General features: G+C 40.6%; 1 protein-coding gene across 4 annotated transcripts in view; it reads right to left on the bottom strand.

Moving 5' to 3' along the window:
- The window catches only part of EPHA3 (EPH receptor A3), a 232021-nt gene that overhangs the window by 199478 nt on the left and 12915 nt on the right, over positions 1-19628 (bottom strand). For 3 of the 4 annotated variants that reach the window (XR_012627198.1, XM_074856889.1, XM_074856897.1), the window contains exon 2: positions 14389-14453. Coding sequence is in view for 2 of the 4 variants with exons in the window: in XM_074856889.1 (XP_074712990.1) it covers positions 14389-14453 (65 nt within the window). In the remaining 2 variants the exon portion in view is untranslated. Of the gene's footprint in view, positions 1-14388; positions 14454-19628 lie in introns of those variants that run through there. The other variant, XM_074856902.1, reaches the window with a different exon arrangement.

Below are 19628 nucleotides of genomic sequence, written 5' to 3'. Positions count from 1 at the left end.
GTACACACAGTTAATTCTGCACAATCCATAGCAGAGCACTGGAGAAGACCTCTACACCAGTGGTTCTCAGCCTGTGGTCCGCGGACCCTGGGGGGCCACAATGTCATCACAGGGGGTCCATGAAGGCTTAAAGCAGGGGTGGGGAACGTCCAGCCCAGAAACATTTGGTCTGGCCCACAGCAAGCACTGTGCCTCCTTTTTGCACAACGCCCTCCCCTCAATGCTCCTCTCATACTCAAGCCTGCCCCCCCCTCCACACTTGCCCTGAAGCACTAGTACATTCAGTGTTAGTATGGTTGGTGGGACCCACTTTAACTAGGCGATTCTTCTCTTAAAGACATTTTCTTAACCCAATGGCCCTCTTTAGGGCCACAATGGGGCTGAAGTCTGTTCCTCCAAGTGGTGGCCCTGGACCCATAAACAAAAATACATGGTGACTGAACACAGACAAACAAAGGGGGAGGTGAGAAGAATTTTAATGCAAAAATTGGCATCAAATTCAGAATTAGAATGTTAAAATACCATAAAACGGGCCGTTTGAGCAAGAAGAGTGCTGATGCTATTATTTTAAATTCGTATGGAGTCATTGCAATAAAGATATTATAATAGGAGTGTGTGCATTAACAGATTAATTTATCTCCCTTTCTTTCCAAATTTGAAGACCCTTCATGAAAAAATTAAAATAAAATATTTGATGCAGTCTAGTGCTTTAAATCTTGAATTAAGTCTTGGTGGTCCGTGGCCACAAAAGGTATTTAAAGGGGGTCCATGGTGAAGGAAAGGTTGAGAATCCCTGCTCTACACTATTCCCATCCTAGAGGGGCTTCAGAAGCCTCCAGGCCTGGCACTCAACTATACTGAGCAAACTCCTCCCACTCAGTCGGTAGAATCTCACTGCAGGCAACAAGAGGAAACAACCAGACCAAAGCATTCACTGGCAAGAAACACGGACAGGAAGGTTGGTCTGTTCTTCCTGTGGAGGTGAAGGAGGGAAATTTAGCAGTAAAAAGGTAAGCTGAACAGAATGCTGTCACTTGTAGTTTCTTCTCTTCCCCTCCCCTTTATTTTTTATAAAAACATTTTTATTAAAAAAAAAAAAAGAAAAAGAAACAGAAATTATAAGCAGACTGTTTCTTGCCCATTTCCTAAATCTTTCCTGAATGAGTACCTTTTGCTGAATTTGACAGGTAAATAAAAGGAAAAGAATTTGTAAGATTTTAATTCAAAATCTCTGTTTTACAGAAGAATGCAAAAGGAAGATTTGAATCTGTATATTTAAACCAGTTTTTCTAAACAAAGCTTAACCAAAGAGAAAAAAACAGTGTCCTAGTTACTAAATGAACTTGATTTCTAAATAAAACACATTGCAGGTGGCCATGCCAAAACCTGTTTAGATTTGGTCACAGCGCTGCCTTTAACTCAACTAGTAAACTAGGTCAAACAAACCTACATCACATTTGACCAATGTTTGTAAATACCTCTAATATGCAACAGTTAAAATGCACATGGTTTAAAAAAGTTCACTTCCAAACACATCAGAAACAATTAAATATACATTTTATATTTAATATAAAATAGGGTAGCAGACATAATCCTGCAAACCTTTGTACATCAGTCATTGCAACAGTCCAAGGGCATACCTTCAGTTCAGATACTTCTTTACTCCACTGTTGAATTAGTTTTAAAAGGACATAAACACAGATTATATACTTAATAACACTGTATTACTCTTTTACACCTTCTATAGGAAGACCTGCCATTTTTCAGCTTAAAACACAACTGCCAATAAAGTAAAACTGTATTTTCTTTGCTCAGTCCTCAAAGTCACTACATTTCAACCTCTATATCACAAATTGCAGACCTTTCACTCTGTGTCTCTATTAACAGGGGTTTAACCAAGTAAGTTAGCTCTGAGTTCAATGCTGCCCTCCACCTTCTAAATCAAGACACTGCACTAGTGCAGTCACATGCAACAACTGAATTTTCAGGATGTAGGATGCCACCTATCTATTAGTTTTCCTAAAAATCTGAAGAACACCAACACTCAGCATTTACTTTCTATTTCCAAAATGTTCTCCATTCTCTCAGTTTCTGCTTACATTCGATTTATCAATACTTTAAAATCAAGCCACTAACCCTTCAGGAACTCTGAAGTGGGGTAGTCCACAATCCACCCTCTGCTACAGCATGATAGACAATGCATAGGCTTCTCTTAAAACATCGTGCAAATTAAAAATGTGACAGTATCCATATTCAGTAAGTGGTCTGTTCCAAGATTTGGTGTCTGTTGTCTGCCCATCCAATCCCATCCTCTGTGCTTTAAAGCCAATACCTCTGTTTAGTCACATGCGTACTCTGGAGATATCTCCACAGTTAGTTCCCAGCCTACAAGAAAATGATGATTCAGGAGTCCTATGGTCCTGGCAAATCAGTCACATAGTAGAGGGAAAGTTTCCATCTGGGCTGCACATTTATTTTGTGCGTGACTTCACCACTCCTGCCTGTCCTTCATCCACACAGTACTTTTCTACCAGTCTTATTAACGTTCACCCCTCTGGATGTTTTCATTGTAAGAGGATGTTCTAACCTGAAAACCATTTACTTCTGAATATACGCTGCTGAATTACAGGGCCATCAGGAGAAGCGCAGCTCAGCTTCATCTCTAAACATTTCTTCAGGCTAACACACTTCTACATAAATGCTCTACAGTTCAAATATTTATTACCAGGTTTCAGAGTAAAATTAAATTACCGTCATGGATACGTTATGTTTATTAATAAAGTGTCACAAAAATATTAGTGAAAGTTAAATGGCTAAACAAGGATATTGGAACATAAACGCTCAAGTTCCAGTAGCAATGTTTGCTTTGCCAGGTTACACATCCCCTAAGTTTGACGGAATGCATTGCACACTATGTATGAAACTACATGGCCAGGAAGAAAATTAACTTCTGAAGTTCTGGTTGTTAATTTTGCATTAACATTAAGTGAAAAGAGGGAAAGCGAGAATCCTGTTTGTTTGAACTTCTAGTAAATATTTACACAGAGGTTCATGAAGGCAGAGTTTTGGACACATGACAGGCACAAATGTCATTGAATTAATCTCTGCAATATGAAGGAAGGAGTCAGAGTCACGGGGAAGCTAGGAGTTAACCCAAGCTCTCTCCCTCCTGCAGAAGCCAAAGGGTCCTGGCTTTCTTCTGGAACATGAAAGTTGTTGTGGCATCTTTATTCCCTACTGTCACACAGGAAAGAAGCTCCAAGTCTTCCTGATGGAAGGCAGCAGTTTAAATCCAGGTTGCTTTCTGCAGATTTCAGTCTTGATTCTTCACTTACCCTCACACCTGACACCTCTCTCCACATTGACTTTGACTATTTAATGTCATTTAATGGCCCTCTTTTTTTTGTGCTCTATTCACCCTGAAGAAACATGCTTGCCTTCTTTTCTTTTTTTTCCTTTAAAGAAGAAAACACTCAAATCCAAAAAGCACTCCTGCTACTAAATCTTAAACAAATAAAATCTCCCCTCTGGGCAGAAAACACAATCTTAAGATTTTTTGCTATCATGAAAAAAGCTCTCAAGATTGGAAAAGGTCTTGAAAACATTCAGATTCTAGACAAACATGTCTCCCATTACAAGAGCTTTTCGATAACAAGCTAGTATAGTGCCCAACTTCTCATTTTTAGGAGCTGTGGAGAAGTAAGCCATATTATGCTGTTATCTTCTCTTTCCAAGAAATCTCAACTCTTCCAGAACCCATTTAGCTTCTACTTGTCAAATCCCTGGGTGGTGAAAGGAATGTAAAATAAAATATAATGTTGCTTGTGAACTGTTTCTAGACTGAAACACTTGATCAGTTACACAGATAAGGCACCTACGTTTTTCCTTCATCCCATTCTTGGACTTTTTTTGCCATCCTAGTAGAGGTTTTTCACATGTTCATCTCGCCCAGTTAAGGAAGCTAGTATGGCAATGAGCATGGCATTGTACCCAGTAAGATTGCTCAATACCAAGAGAGTTAGAGGACAAAAGCACACCATCTGAGGAAGCAGAGGTTGTTCAGTCTTGTGAAAAGAAAAAGTTCAGGGGTGATCTAATTACAGACTGCAATTACTTGAAAGGGACTTAACACAGTCAAACTCCCCTCAATCATAGCAGATGGTATAAGGAGAGAAAACAGCCACAAACTGTCTTAAGAGATTCAGGCAGAATTCTGTCCGCTAGAAGCCCGTGTAGCACTGAAACAGGCTGCCTGGAGGGGCTGTGGTATCTCCATCCTCCGAGGCTTCTGAGACTCCCCAATCAAAGCCATACCTGTTGACCTGATACAACATTAACAATAGTCCTGCACTGAGCAGGAGACTGGATGGACTAGATAGCCTCCTGGCAACTCTTCCAAACAATGTTTTATCGTTTCTCTGATAATCTACATCTCTGAAACTGAAACACATTTCAGCATCAAACTTTAAAAAAGATTCCAAGTGAAAAGGAGATTCTGATTGATGCCATTCTGTAGCCTGATCCATAACCAACACCAACATCACCAACCTCTCCCATCAGTCATATTTTTGGGATAACATCAGAACTTGAAACAAGTTAATCCACCACTATTTTTTTGTCAATATGAATGAAGTCTAAACAGCCTAATTAAAGGATTGGTGGTCAAAACCTACCTGTAACGTTCTAAGATAAAAAATTGATAAAGGTTACTAATTCCTACCATTCCCTAGCTTTTCTATACAGAAAGCACTGTACGTGAATGTTGACAACCAATTTAGAAACTAAGCTTCAGCTACTGTAAGCAGTAACTGTCCTGTAGATGTAACAGATACGCTTTGGGTTTAGGTTTTTATTGTGTTTGAAAACAAGAACATAGAGTGATTCAAATTTTTTCCCTGGAGTCTAACTAAAATCAATTGTCAGGCCCTTGAGGAAGGATGGTGTTGACTGCCCCTACTTGTCTAATGCAACAGCACACAAACCACACAGCAGCACAGCACTCATCCATATGTACATGTGCTAACAGCCAACTAGCAATCATTCTGCGTGTCTTAATTACCCTTCGGGGCCTCTGAAAATCCAACAGCTGGAAATAAAGTCCTAGTCTGAGAGATATCAAGGAATAGCAGTTAGGCAGGGAAAACCAACACACAGATGCAAGGACCAAATGTCACTGAGTAAAACTCACAGATTTCATCACCATATTATGTATAAGATAGTATCTACGCACGGTGCAAAGAGCCCTTAACCCCCAAGTATCCTTCACAGGGCTCAACCACTGATTAAAAGCAGAACACGAGTATGAAACACGCATTTCACCATAACACCTTCCCCTCCAAGCCAAATCCAGTACACGAAGAGCTGAAATTTCGGCCGCTTGCTGCGTTCCGGAGCTGCACAGCATACCTAAAGGGAACCACAGCACCTGCCTAAGAGGACGTGGCAAGCCCAACCGTGCCGGGAGGTGCCGGCCATCAGCCCCGCCGCGACCCGGGGCCGGGCTTGTGGGGTGGGACGGGGCAGGCCCGGCCCGGCCCGGCCGGCGGGGGCCGCGCTGAAGGCACAGCGCCACCTGCCGAGCCGGGCCGGGCCGGGCCAGGAGGGAGCGGGAAGGCCGGGGCCGCTGGGCCGCCTCGCCGGGAGCCGGCCGTGACCGCCCGACCCGCGCCTCTCCTTCGCCTGCCGGTACCGCTCACGCTACCGCCCGCGGCAGGGCCCTAACAGCTGTCCTGGCCCCGCCGCTGAGGTCTGGAACCTTCCCCCCCGGGGCAGCCCGTGGCCGCCCGGCAAGGGAGGAAACCCAGCGGAACCCACCGCCGCCCGGCCGGGCCGGGAGCGGAGCGGAGCAGCGGGGCGGGTCAGACGCCCCGCGATGCTCCTCCTCCTAACGCGCCTCCCGCTCGGCAGCCGCCGCGCTTCCTCCCCGGCGGGCGCCCTCAGCCGCGGGGGACCCTGCCCGCGCCTCTGCCCGCGGCTGGGGAAAGGCCCCGCAGCCCCGCCGGGGTCCCCGCCGTAACGGGCAGCCCTGCGCCCGGGCGGAGGAGGGAAGGAGGGAGCTGCGGCGGGGCCTCCGCCCGGGGCGGGGGGGGGAGGTGGTGTGTGTGCGTGTCCCCGTCCCCCGCCGCTGCTGCTCACCTGCCCTCCAGCCGCGGGACCGAGCCTGGCGCTGCCCGCAGCCCCGCCGCCGCGGAGGGAAGGGGCAGCGCTGGCCCTGTCGCCCAGGCCGGGCCGGGCCGAGCTGCCCCCGGCACAGGGACGGGAGCAGCCGCCGGGCGAGAACCCGCGCCCCGCCCGCCGGCGCTCGCCCCGCGGCTGCTTCTCCTCAGCGCTTCGGAAGGCTTGGGAAGGCACTCCGGGGAGTTTGAAGGGTGCGAAATTAGGACGTTAATTAACAGAATCCTCAGGCTGTTTTCACAAACAACTCTTCAGAGATTGGGGGGAAAATTAAGCAACATGTGGGTGTCTTGCCCAGAAACCACTGCATTGTGTTAAGCGGCAGCAAGCCAACAGTGTGCGCTTTATACACCGACTTTGCAACAGCTTGTAAAAGAAGAAATTTTAAATTGTAGGAAATACTATTCTACACGGGTAATCATTTCACACTGAATATTTTCAGAAATCTGGGGAAAAAGAAAAAAAAGAGACATATCCGTAATGAGTTACCTACCAAAACTATTTAGACCATAAAAAACAACCCACGACGGCAGCAAAGTGATCAGGCAAAAACGTTTATGGGCATTTTTATCTGGAGACAGTAGTTACTTTCCTTGTGGTCTTGATGTTATAAAAGCAGCCTCAAAATCGACTGCAGTGTGCCCCTGTGATAAATAACGTTGCATTTCATGACAGCTACTGCATTTACTTTGTTCTATTCTCGTTTATGCAAATAAATTCAGCACAAAAGAAAATGAATAAAATTATAAAGTAAGCGTTTCTTTACAAAGGGAAAAATATGGCCATCGGGCCATGAGAGGACTTTTCACAAATGGCCTGCGTTTATGCTGACAGAAATAAAATTCTGCCCATGAGGAGAATGATGTCGTTTCTACGTTTTGAAAGTTAGAAAGAAAAAAATGGAAGCTGAAGTATCTGCAATTCCATCTCTAAATAAGATCTTTACTTAACTCTTGGAATAGTTGGAACAGAAGCCAAAACTTGCCCCCCCCCCCCTTTTTTTTTTTCACTTGAAACCACAGAAAACTGATACCCAACCTTCAGCAACCTATTACGAGTAAGTAAAATGACTGATGAGGCTAATGAAATATGGGGGGGGTTTCTGTATTTTTTCATTATAAAAAATTATACAAAGACATTGTACTTACTGTACATTTTACATGTATGTTGTTGCAATTTTTTTTTTTTTAAATAGGAATCTCATTATTTGAAGTAACATGGTAAAAATGCTAGTTTCAAAAGAAAGGGAAAGAAGTCTTTCTCCTTCCCTTACATGGAATAGAAATTAGCATACTTTTTACTTTAGGTCAAGTTAAAAGCTGTTTTTAAAATGTACCAGAACACAGTACTGTTATGATCATATTGAATTTTTCAAATGAATGCAACACAGACCACAATTATCAAAACAACACATCTAAAGAATATCAGTGTTCTACATTTTAAAAAGGCATTTCTTTCTGGTAACAATTCATAACAAGAGACAGGCATAAATATAATTCTGAAGTAATATGCATGATACGAATTTTTCTTTCAAATCATTTCCCCCATTTCTTTTGTCAACTCCACCTAATTTTTTTTAAACTTCCGTTTTAAATGTGTGCTTAATGCAAGCAGCTGAAGATAGTGCACAGATGAAACACAAGTCAAAGCTAAAGTACACGAAAAGTACATTCTACTTACATACTGCTTCTGAAGACAGCAAGAAAACTTCTGTATTATATTCAGAAAGCAGTACTAAACAATGCTGTCATCAGTTTAACAATATTCATATAATTAAAACAATCACCTGACATATCTCAGAGCTTTATATTGCTAAAAGTAATACCTATCAGAAAGGGGGAAAAGTACAGTACAAATACATTTATCTTTCATCATGTTCAGATTTCATGCAAAAGCAGCACCCACAGGCTGAAGAAACCACCACTGCATTCTGATTCAAGCTCTGAGTGTGAAGAGATTTTAGTTCAAAAGATGCAGATTTTTAAGTGTCCCTCTCCAAAGCAAAATTGTTCACTTTACAGTAATTAAAAATAAATTCAGTTTTATTTTAGTAGGAAGAAAACAAAAAGTCTAAAAATAAGAAATAGCACATGCTCGATTACATAAAATTGGAGGTGAAGGGAAGAACTTATGAAAGTTATAGTAAAAGTGCTATTATTTTTTAACACTGTCTCTTTCATTATTTTTAAAAAAGGAGAATAAAATGAAAGAAATACACTTTCAGTGCACCCCAAAAGCAAATATCTTAGTGAAAAAAAAAAAAATTACTTTCTCAATCAGCCATTCAGTGTAAGACAAAACAAAGTCTATGATTCACAAAAAGAGAATCCCAAGTGGTTGCTTTGACTTTCAATCGCCAAAATAGTCTGCTTGCATTTCAGACCTGATACACCAGTCGTGAAAGGCAGGGCGACAGTAGGAAATATATGAAGTTGTAAGGAGACCAGAGCTCAGGCAAAACATAGATAAATCTTGGTTTTAACACAATGCATTGCTTTAAGAAGTACTAAGGAAATGCCACTGCTAATGAGTAGGGAAAAAAGTGGTAACAGCATAATGTGTCTGTTTTCATTTTGAAAAAAGGTACTTGATTTTTTATTTTATAAAGAAACCTTTCAGTTTCAATCTTTTGTCTCATACCAATTGTTTGATATCATTTGTTTTACTTTGAAACTCATTTTCACAACCACACAGTGATTCTGGTAATACTCCCCACTTCAAATACAGTATCACTTAGAAGTTGACAAGTAAGCTTGGTGTCTCGGACAAAAAATTAATAGAGACTAAGATGTCAATTGGTATCAAAAGAAAACTAAAATTGGGTTGTTTTGTAAATTTTTGTATTTGTTGGCCAGTTTCAAGCTTTTGTGATGGCTCAGCTGTCCTAAAATTCTGCAGTGGTGTGAAAATAAGAGACACATGTAGGGAAGAGAAGCTTTCTGTGTGCCCAGCTGAGGGAAAGACTGAAGTGTGACACCAGGAAACCCGCTGGCATTAAGGACCTACTGCAAAAAAACATTCACTCACAGGACACAATTAACCGCAAGACACAAAACTGCAGGAAAACAAACCTCATTATTTCTGCTGCTCATGGAAATACTTACTAATCTTGAAAATGTCTTCCATATAAACAGAGAAACTTTCCATTCACAGTGGCATGGAAAACTGATTCTTGAATGCAGTTTATTTGAGTGCACCTTAATCACAAGCAAAATATAACTCTGCACAAGTTCTCCTCCACCTTCATCTAGTCGCAAGGGATACCCAAATGCTTATTTAGTCAGACTCTTCTGCGGTCATTGTCCATGAGTACTGTGTCCAGCTCTGGTGCCCCCAGGATAAGGAGGACATGGGCCTGCTCAAGTGGGTCCAGAGGAGGCCATGAAGATGATCGGGGGGCTGGAGCACCTCCCCTGTGAGGACAGGCTGAGAGAGTTGGGGTTGTTCAGCCTGGAGAAGAGAAGGCTCTGGGGAGACCTTATAGCGGCCTTCCAGTACTTCAAGGGGGCTACAGGAAAGGTGGGGAGGGACTCTTGATCAGGGAGTGTGGAGATAGGATGAGGGTTTTTAAAATGGAAGAGGGTAGATGTAGATTAGATGTAAGGAAGAAATTCTTTCCTGTGAGGGTGGTGAGACACTGGCACAGGTTGCCCAGAGAAGCTGTGGCTGCCCCCTCCCTGGCAGTGTTCAAGGGGCTTTGAGCAACCTGGTCTAGTGGAAGGTGTCCCTGCCCATGGCAGGGGGCGGGGCAGAACTAGATGGTCTTTAAGGTCCCTTCCAACCCAAACCATTGTATGATATCCCACAAAAAAAGGCCAAAAAGTTTTTATAGTGCCACACATTAGCTGGCTATTGAAACCAGAACAAATGCAGCCAGGGAGACTCCCACTGTCACGGATAGTAGGTAATGCAGTCTAATGTGACAAACTACTTTCAGGCTTTTGAAATATAAGAAAGGAGGCATTTTCCTCATTTTCACTTGGATTTTTTGATTCTAACCCAATTTCGGTTGATGGAAAAACTCTCATTAATCTCAGTCATGCGTGCTCTAGCCTTCCTAGCACAACACAAAATAGTACAGAAGCAGGGAATGTTATCCTTCTCTAATACATACAAACCAGTTTCCACTACTAAGATGATCAGCTTGCTTTGTTCAAATGATCATGAGAGTGACCACTAAGAAAAAGCAAAGTTATTCACACCAGATTTTTCAAAGCACTTCAGTGTACAGTTGGCAGCTCAAGTACATGCCCAAAAGTTTACGGTACTGAGCATGGCCAGCTCTCAAAGAAGTCAGATGCTTCTGAAGAAACTTGGGGACCTAGAGAACTGCCACAATCAAAGCCAGTATCTTTATTTCCCAACCAGTCTTTCAAAATTTTGCCTGCAATTTACTAATTTTGGTCATGTACGGAACACATTGAGGGGTTTTTTTTTGTTTGTTTTTTTGGCTTGGTTTAGGTTTTTATACAATTATCTATTACATGACAGTTATAAATGCCAGAACATTATTTTCTCTAGCTACAAGCAAAACAAGGTAAGCATGATTTCTCTTTTACTTTTCTACCAACTACATAAAAAAAAGAAGTGCCCCAAAATTTGAAGTCCATAAATATGAGTAATAAACATGTAAAGATCAAGACACAGTTTGGGTGACTGCAGAACAATGTACCGTGATCATGCCACAATTTTTTAATTTTTTTTTTTCCAAACTTCCCAGAGAACACAGAGCTAGGGTCAAATTAGATACATCTTTCTTACTAAAAAAATGATGCTGAAACCAATACAACTACTCACATGAATATGCAGAACAGGATTTAGACTGTAGTCTTTTTGTCCTGTATGAATTATCCATCACATTTCTATTGTATATTATTAAAGTGACTTGCTTTTTTATCCTCCCAACCCCCACATCTGTGCTGCTGTAATTTACGTGAATTGCAGTTAATGATCACTTGCGTTATGCTTAATCAGCATATCAATAATATACTCTGCACAGACTAAGTAGCTCTTCTTTCTTTCCCCTTTAATGAAACCTATAGAAATGGAACTGGTATTTGACTGATTGGCATTACAAAAAGGTTGCCGAGGCAGGTGCTGGAGATGGTAGTACAGGATACAGGCCTTGTGGCTGCTGCCAATCATGCTCAAGCATCAGCAAAGCCTGCTATTATATTTTTTAATTCCGTTGCCTTGCTATCTTGAGGGGCCGATGTTTTGTACTTAAGGGATTTAATGAGCTTGACCAGATCAGTGTTACTGACGCCAAGACTGTGGCTGTGTGGGATGGTTCAAGGAGAGATCACATTCTTACAGGGTGATATTATTAACCATGGTCTAAAACACTGCCATTAGAGTGTTCTTATGTGGAACACGGAAATCTTTGAATACAGATGACCTATAAATCTTAACATGAATATTCAGGAATTTCTGGAAAGCTGTTATTATATATGCCCAAGTCAAGGCAGACTTAAAAGAATAAAGAACCACTGAACATGACAACCAATCAATTTGAGCCGTTTTGCCAGAAATCAATCAATATCATGTATCGATAAGATAAAATTATTAACCTAGTAAGAGGTTTATTAAACACTTTGGCTAAATTATTTTTTAAAATTCTGTAAGTCACTGGCCTCTGTATACTGACATTTATGGCTTCAGATGAGAACACTGCTGCATGCTGGAGAAGAATTGGCACAACACCAATATTCTCATTTGTGAATCACAGCCTCAAGTGTAGCTCTATTAGCTTTACCTTGTAAATCACCACTATGCTATTAGCAATCTTTCAGTATGATGTGACATCTTTATTATAATGTTTTTCCACTAAAGTTTAAGTTCATATTTTAGTTAGCTCAGAGACAGATGCAGACATATTTACCAGGTTTAATTAATTGACTATAAATAAAGGGCTGTAAAAAGAAGGCATCTCTTTCACATGATGTTCAAGTTGTCATCGTTTTACAGCAAAATGCCAATTCAGATAGGATAAATGCTACTATTTCTATACTTTACACTCATGTTTCAATATGTAAGCTTGAAATTTCACAGTATTTTGAAGGCTACAGTTTAGAGTCTCAGTTCTCTTACAAAAAACAGTCACCGTACATGATCTGCATTAATTTACTATCATGTGATTTTTAACTAGGAATTTCATTAACTTGTAAGAACATCAGTACAATTCCATGATTTACTTTGGCTTCAATATCCGTGGATATTACAGTAAATAGAACAGCATGCACAGACACACACAAACAAGTTGTGCTGGATTTACCTGACAAAAACTTGCAGAAGCTAATAAAATTGCTTTGAGAGATCTGGGGGCCCTTTTTGGTGGGGTAATGTAGCACATCTGGTTTTCTTATAGCCCCCAAGATACCCTGTATCATTCCCTACCAACTGCTTTAGGCATCCAAGGCAAGAGAGGCACAGCTGCAGGGAGCAGAACAGCAGATCTGCACAGCTGCAAGGAGATGAACAGAAGAGAAGAGTAAAGCAGAGGAGGGCAGGGCAGCTGGGAGAGACGGGAAAAAAAAAAGGCTTTGCAAAAAAAAAAAAAAGAAAAAAATGCAAGTGAACACAAAAAAACCTGATGAGCTAGAAATTGCTGGAGAGTTCCCTCTTAGACATCCTGTTTATAGAGGTTTCTTATTGGGAAAAGTCAGCAGGAACTGCCACTAGAAAGAAACATGAACCCTCTTCCCACTTCTTCCCCCTGAGAATGGAACAAATTGTTCAGAAACAGAGATTCACGTATAAACTCAAAAAATAAACGAAGCCTTAATCCTTAAATACTGCTAAACACCTGCATAATACTTAATATCAAGAAGGCACTACTTGAATAGTAACAACTGAATCCCATAAGGCAGAGATGCAAAAGTACTGTTACCACTGATCTCTGTAAAAGTAATAAAGGTGAAGCAACAGCTTGTCCAAAGCCACAGAAGAATCAAAAAGCAGATGTTCATGATCCTATGAACAAACCAATGAGCAAATACCTGCCAACACCACAGCTGGTCTGGAAAAAGGACAGTGGCTGGACTCTTAGCTAGCAACTCCTTATCAAGAAGACTAGAGACAACATTTCCCAAGGACTTAGAAGTGGCAGCACTCTCTGGCAGAAGTTTACTCATTGGGTAGAAGATACAGGCAGAGACACACAAAAACTTCTAGGAGTTGTCATCCTAAGGGTAGAAAACCAAAGTAAGACTGCCATAGGGGAAGAAAACAAAGCATCTTAAGGGTAGGCACAAGTGACAGGACAGCAAGAGAAGGACCCACAGGTTTCCAAGTACTTTCTTTCAGCAAAGACTCGCTGGTACAGCCTTCTCTGAGGGCAAGGGAAGCTCCAGACACCAGGGCTTCAGCCTGCCAAGCAGTTTTTTGTTCAGGGGATAGAATACAGGAATGCAAGAGTTTCCTTGCATATCTGTGCTATGCAACGTAGAAAGGGAGTAAGGGGCTGTTCTTACACACACACGCATTCCACAGAGACAACAAGTTGGGGAGTGACCAGATATCAGCACCACTGGATGGCTATGCACTGGTACCAAGTCATCAAAAGTTTTTAAAAAAGAGACTGGTGGCAAATGCTATGTAAAAATAATGGAATTAGCATGTTTGAAAGCACAGATGCTCTAAGACTGCACTAATAGAACCTCTAGCTTCATTACATCTGGATACAAGGTAAATAAAAAAAACCCAACCCTCAAGAACATTATTTAGACATTTCTTTAATAACATTTTAACTCATAAGTAACAGGACTTGAACAATTCGGCACAAGAGTTAGCAAATAAGTACTTACATTACCCGCTTATGTCCACACATTTTTCACCTTTCACTACTTCCATCTGAGTAAATTAGCAAGTAATACTATGAAACAGTCTCATGGTATCTTTCAGAAATATACATTGCGATAGAAGAAGGACCAGTACCTAAAGAGGACTATTTTTTTTTTTGGTTCAATGCTCCTCTTGCTGTCATTTTCTCCAATAAGAGCGAGCTCTTCCTGGGGATTACATACAGTGCGATGTATGTTCTAAAGAGAAGGCACCATAGCTATGTAAGCTATATATTGCAAGTTTAGAGCAGACTATTTTTGAAGCTCCAGAGAACCAGTGCTATTGCACGGTGTCCTCTGAAGAGGAAACAATGGTTAAATAGCACATTGGTCTGTAGCAGCACTTTTCCATTTCACAGTCTAGTGAACTCACCCCATGTGATGGGTAGGAGATCCAGCCCAGCTCCCCTTGAATTGTTTTTGAATCCAGCAGATTAACTACAAAAGAAGATAAAATGAAGAGGAATGAGTTTCATTTGCCTCTGTCCAGTTAACCCCAGTTACCCGTACCAAAAGACATGTTTATTCAGGGACCTTGTGAGCAGTTGATTTGTTCAGGTGGCCTGGTAGTTAGCTACACAGAAGAAAAAGACAGACAAATGGAAAGGATCATCTTGTTTATCTTAAAACATGGTATGAACAGCAGACGGGGAAACTTTTCAAAACAATAAAGTGACCAAAAACAAACAATGGGTCACTGGCCAAATTAATTACAGCAGGGGGTGAGAACAGAGCACTCTATCAGCTGCACAAACTACAGCGTTTTCCCCCTGGACGCCTGAAATTTGGGTCAATGCATCTAACTACATAGGTAAGATCTGAATATTTTAATCATTATCTGATTAAAGGCCTGTATTTGGCATATATAATTTTCTCATAATATAAGAATAAATTATGAATGCTGATTAAAGTCTTTTCTCCAGTTCTTTCTTTCTTCTGATCTAATTTGTTCTCAAATTGTCTCGCAGTAGTGTTTTCTAAATGTCATGTGTAAAAACATTAGATACAAAAGTAATTATTTAGTGTTACAAGTTCAGACAAACTTACTTTTAAAGAGAGATGTCAATTCATTGCTAATTTTGCTGTTGGTTTTTTTTTTTTTAGAGGCATGCAACAATTTTCACAGTAAGAAGATTTTATTTATGAACAGCCTGATACAGACATTGTCCATTCAGTCAAATCACAGTGTTTCATACCCATTTTAAAACATGACAGGTATTTAAAATAAATAAATACATACATACAAATTAAAGGATATTCTTCTTTGGTATTTGCATATTTGTTTTTTACAAGCAAAAAGTGAATTCTGTTCCTTATCCTGGCCATATAGTCTCCATGTGCTTAATCACCCAGTTCTCTAACTAACCACCTCTTTATTAACATGACGCGGAACAGGTGAATTGATACAAAGCACCGTACAAAACAACAGCCTCTATATAAACACAAACCAATGAAGTATTAGTACACATGACAACATTTTTCACAACTGCACCAATCTCTACACCTTCAGTATTTATTATCTGCAATTTGGGCTTACTTTCGTTGTGTTGTGTGTCCATCCCCCCCGCCCCCATTTTTTTTTTCTTCAATATGGAAATTACTAAAAATGAGAAAAGAAATAAATTCCATCATATGCAAGGGAATTTTAACACCTGAGAATGATGGATCTATTAGAGGTGGCCACTGTAATCATATGAGCAGCTTCAGCTTCTCTTTGTAAGCCTGAAGGGTTGTCACTGCTCCCAGAACCAGATGGTCTGGGTACTGGCACTCAGAGAAAATAAAAGAATAGGACTAGGAAGGGAAAAAATGAGGGAAACTATCTATGAATCTGCTAAGTTAAGCTTTTTGTATTATTTCATCATTCTCCTTTTAATTGCTGTCTAATTTTGGACATCACTTAAAAAAAGAGAGCTATGAAGGCATTATTTTTCTTGTTATTAGGATGTAAAGGAGGAGACACAGTAGAGAGAAACAGCTGTACAGTATTAGAAATAAGACCATGTTACAAACAACCACATACACATTTGTGTGCATAAGCATTTGTGTTGTGTATGTGTATATACGCAGTGCTACACAAATGAGCTGCTCTGCCATCTTTGTGAGGAAAAATGTTTCCCCCTACAGTTATAGACCCCTTTAAAAGAAAACAACAGTACTTTGAATTTTTACCTGTATCAATAAACAAAATATCCTTACTAATCTTACAGAAAGAACATAATCCAATATTACATATTTCTTAGCTCTGAATTTATCAATAATTAAATTCTCAATCACCTACACAAAGAAAAATCAGTCAGTCCTTTACCGAGTGCATATGGCCTGAGGCAAACTATTCTGAAGCAAGGTTTGCATCTATAAAAAGGAAATACTAATAAAAATTCAAAAGGAAAAAGTGCACTTCTTGCTTTTGTGACTACAAATTCCCACAGATTATGGATCTCCTGGGATAAGACAGATATGTTCGTTGTGCATCTGCAATACATGGTGGTGAAGGAACTATGACTTCTGAGGTAAATTACTTGGCAGTAAATTGCTAAGGCAAATCACTCAGGAGTAAACTTAAATAATATATTTATTCTTTAAGAATGAGCTTCTTGAAAACATGATTGCAGCCACTTTTAAATTTAAGAATTCAGTCCAAATTCATCAGTTTCATCTGGAAAAAATAAACAGGCCACAGACTCACAACCTGGTGGTAGTTTCCCTCTCCAGACTTGCCAAGCAGCCTAGCAAATTACAGCATGCCCTCGAGGTGCAGAAGACCAGAGTTCAGCATGGCTGTGAGACCTCCCTATGCCACCTTCTTAATGGTCAGCTCCCTACTGCCTGCCTCTCTCCAGAGCAGGTTTACCAGGTACTTCTACAGGAAGCAATCACAGGCGTTACAACAGGGCCATGGGGGGTCACTAAATATTAAGTGCAAGCCACATGTGCCCCATGACAGGTAGATGCCTCAGCCATGGAGCAACTTGTGTTGCAATACACTGGGATCAAATCTACAACAGTAAGAAAATTTTTTCAGCCTCTCTCCTTCATTCCACCATCCTTCCTCATCTCCTGCAAACTGGCACTGCTAGGCAAACTACTTTTCCCTGCTCATACGTTTCACTACATTTTAGAAATCCTTAGAAGGGAGGTTTTCACACTGACTACGTTAGGCTTCTAGTTCAGATGGAAGTCAGAGAATGCAAGTAAGTACCTACAAAGAGTGGTATGAATGCTCCCATTACTGACAAAAAAAACCAAAGCAAAGCTACGTTCCAGGCCTATAACTTTATTAAAAAGTAGTTTTGTGCTAAACATTTAGATGCTTTCATACTGCACAGTCTTCGACTTTCTCCATTTTCATTTGTGCAAGAAGGAACAAAGCTCGTCAAGTAACTATTTAATATCTAGCAGAATAAGATCAGAAAACCTTAAGTTCCTTCACCTATCTAGCCACAGAGTCTTCAGCAATTATAAAGACTTTTTTTTTTTTTGTAAAATGCCAAGAAATGAAAGACCAGGAGAGGGAAAAAATACCCAAAGAAAAAAAAAACCAAAAACAAAATTATACTGATCCCCTAGATAACTGTCATATTGTCTGGATATTATTACAGGCAAGCAGAAACACAGAGCAGACTGCCTAACTGCTAAAATTGTTTAGAATCCAACTGAAATACATACGATACTTTTTCCCTATTAAAAAAATCTGGGAAAAAAAACAACTTTTCATCAAAAGTGTACTGTTGTTTAATAGTATCTAAAATGCAAAACATTTCCTTGCAGGTTGTCACTTGAAAAAAACACCTCCCTCTCCCTGAAAAAAGCTTCTACGAAACTCATTTTTCCTGTGACTTCAAGAGAAAGTTGTACACCTTGATAGATAGCAAACAATTAATACAGAACTTAGAGGCTGTAATGATCATGGTCCCTAGGCAAAAATGATAGGGAAGAGCAGTGTTATGTTCTGTCATTGTATGTCCTAACATTGCATATTTATCTGGAAGTTGAAGAGGAATATAGCATTTCCCTACACTAAGACTGAAGAAATACATAAAGAATGGATTAGATATTCATTGTGTTATTTTTTTTTTTTTGCATGGATTTGTAGGATTAGGTAAAAAGTAAAAAAGTAAAACTTTACACAAGCACTTTATTCATACAATGACTCATTTCAACTTCTTTCAACCCTGGTGTATCCTCTAGCGTAACAAAAGGCAACAATTGGTTCACAAAACTGACTGACCAATTCATGAAGTGTATCATGAAAATATATCCAGTCAGATCTTCATCAGTGGGCATGTATCAGTATGACCTTCACATTTTTCCACATATAATCAAAGTTAAATGCAAGCCGATGTTTAAATGTACTACAAATGCTTATAGTCACTTATTTACCAGATGAAAGAGAGATCTGGAGAGGAGCGAGTTCTAACCTCTCTCGTGGCACTGTCCTGTGCAAGGTGTGTACCACTAGTCACGCTAGCATGAAGGGAACTTGTATGACTTCAGACAAAGAAAGAGGTCAAGCTACTTTGTGTGGCAGTACTTCTTTCATTGTAAGTTAACAAGCAGGTACGCCAGAGCAACTGGCCCACTGAAGAGCAGGGCTGTGCAAGAGTTTGAAACTAAGTCAGACATGGTCCTAACTTCGGAGGCTGATTACCCACAACTCTCTTGTTCTTAAATGGGGTATTGGGGAACAGAAGAAGAGGAAGGGTTGACATACTATGTCCCAAAAATAAAGCTAATAACTCCTCTTCTTTCCTGTTACTGCTTTCCAGAAGAGAGGGAAGAGGTAGTTTTACAAGTCAGGCCACATGAAAGAGAATCAGGATTTCCAGGCTCTTTCTGAAGCTTATGTGTTTCTCACACAACTCATTTGCTCTCCTTGTATTTCCTCCTCCTGCAAAACTGTGAGTATTATTCAGCGAGCTCTTACAGAAATCTCTGAGGTTGACCAGCCGGTTACTAGGGGTAACTCTTAAACCAGCTGAACAGTTTGTTGCTATTGACAATTCTTTCCTACAGAATGCCTTGAAAAGGATCACTGGTTATGCTAAGGAGACACAGAGGAGTTCTTATAAAAAGTTTTAAATAAATAAAGTGCTGTCTAATAATCTCAGTGTCCTGCATTGATTCCCATCATGTAATTAACTTGCTTTAAAACTACTGATAAACACAAGGGAGAATCTACTGGTATTAAAATACTGCAGTGCTACACAAATTGAGCAACCACCACTTCTGGCTCTGAAAATCGGTGACTGTCCTTCCGTTCAACAGCCTTGCTCACTGCACTGGACACTGTAGCTATTTCTGCCAAGTGGCGGCATACCAGCAAAATGCCGATTAAGAACATGTTTTCCTGTTAGAAGCTCTCTTCTGGCCTTCCCCATTCACAACTGCAAGAGAAAGCACTATTAGTTTCCTCAATATGCACCTCTGCCCAGGGGGTAAAGATGAAACTCTTTCCAGCAACTGGAGCAGGGGTGTGGAGGCAAAATGCAAAGCTCGCTCACTTTCCTTTCCGTGGCATCAGACAGAAGATGAATGAAGTCTCAGGTGGAATTTGACACGCAGGCCCGCTCATGCTACCAGAAACTGTTTCCAGTTTGAGAGCGATGGCAG

The sequence above is a fragment of the Strix uralensis genome, chromosome 2, assembly GCF_047716275.1.
Source record: "Strix uralensis isolate ZFMK-TIS-50842 chromosome 2, bStrUra1, whole genome shotgun sequence".
Lineage (NCBI taxonomy): Eukaryota > Metazoa > Chordata > Aves > Strigiformes > Strigidae > Strix > Strix uralensis.
Note: the sequence above shows the minus strand (reverse complement) of the source record. Positions and strands in the feature narration are given on the sequence as shown.